This window comes from Charadrius vociferus, unplaced genomic scaffold (genome assembly GCF_000708025.1).
Source record: "Charadrius vociferus isolate BGI_N301 unplaced genomic scaffold, ASM70802v2 scaffold310, whole genome shotgun sequence".
In the NCBI taxonomy this organism is placed as follows: domain Eukaryota; kingdom Metazoa; phylum Chordata; class Aves; order Charadriiformes; family Charadriidae; genus Charadrius; species Charadrius vociferus.
The window spans coordinates 9,516-10,728 of record NW_009646409.1 but is presented as its reverse complement, the minus strand read 5'-3'; the positions used below and the strand labels follow the sequence as shown (position 1 = coordinate 10,728).

The 1,213-nt window shown below is 67.7% G+C and overlaps 1 protein-coding gene across 1 annotated transcript in view; it reads right to left on the bottom strand.

The window, feature by feature from the left end:
- SEMA6B (sema domain, transmembrane domain (TM), and cytoplasmic domain, (semaphorin) 6B) overlaps window positions 1-1,213 on the bottom strand; it is a gene marked incomplete at its 5' end in the record, with an annotated part of 11,219 nt that overhangs the window by 3,662 nt on the left and 6,344 nt on the right. The window contains 3 exons of the mRNA XM_009895623.1: window positions 5-483; window positions 576-634; window positions 826-900. Of these exons, the coding sequence (XP_009893925.1) occupies window positions 5-483; window positions 576-634; window positions 826-900 (613 nt within the window). The remainder of the gene's footprint in view (window positions 1-4; window positions 484-575; window positions 635-825; window positions 901-1,213) is intronic.

Sequence of the window (1,213 nt, the reverse complement as noted above, 5' to 3'; positions counted from 1 at the left end):
CGGCGTGCAGCCGAGCGGCGCCGGCGGCGGTAGTGCCGGATCCACCGGGGTCCCGCAACGCGGCGTTGATGATGTTATGACTCTGCTCCCAGGTGCAGTTTTGGAGGGCGCCGGGGCAGCGTTTTTGCTGCAACGGGGTCTGCTCCGGTGTGGGCAGGACCCCCGAGTCCAGGTCGTGTTGGGTGACCTTCCCCAACTCCTTGGGCCAACCGTTGGGCATGAGCGGGGCCAGCAAGGCGCCGGGTTGCCCGCCGCGCGCCCGCCGCTCGCCCAGCCGGCTCACCACCGGCTGGCTGTGTGCCAGGATGGTCTCCTTGTCCTTGCGGCGCGCCAATTCCTTGCGGTCCCGGTGGCCGATGAACCAACAGACGCTGAAGCCGGAGATGACGGCGCCGATGACGAAGGCGGCTACGGAGGAGATCACCAACAGGTTCACCGATACCAGTCCATCCGGCTCGTCCACGAAGCTCTCCGTCACCAGTCCTGGGTGGTGGGGGGGGGACACACATCAGGTGACGGGGAGCCCGGCGGTGCCAGCTCCGTGTCCCCGAGCCCCGTCCCTCCCTTGCACTCACCCTCACACTCGCCCAGGTGGGACGTGCTGCCGCCGGCGATGTCCTGCTCGAAGGCCACCCTAGGGGGGTGCAAATTGGTGGGGGTCAGCCGGTGCCTAACAGCCTGGCAGAGGGCTCCCAGCTCACTTTGGCAAGCAATGAGTTTGCTGGGTCTCAGCGGTAGGGGGGTTGCAGGAGCTGATGCTCTCTGGGGACCCCACTGTGTCGTCCCCCCCACAGTGTCCCCCCGCCCTGGGTCTGGCAGCGTTACCTGGGACTGGGCTCCAGGAAGATGCAGGAGCCCTCGGGTGTCCAGCCGCAGTAGGGGTCCCTCCCGAGGCAGTTCCTGGCAGGGAGCAGAGACGTCAGGATCAGCCCTGACATGGGGGGAGGACCACGACACCCCAGACCCCGCCACGAGGGACTCTGACCCCGTACCATGCCGTGCCTCAGTTTCCCCTGGCTGTGCTCCCAACCGTGCTGAGCCCTTCCCGGCTGGATGCCGGCGCAGGGAAAATTCCTGGGATGTGAAGGTAACCCCTCCTAGCTCCTCGCATACCCCACCACCACGCAGCGAGCCCTGGCCACCCCCGGGGGGGGGGACACACGACGACGGGGACACAGCTGAGACCGGCGTACTCCCTTCCTGCAGCCCGAGG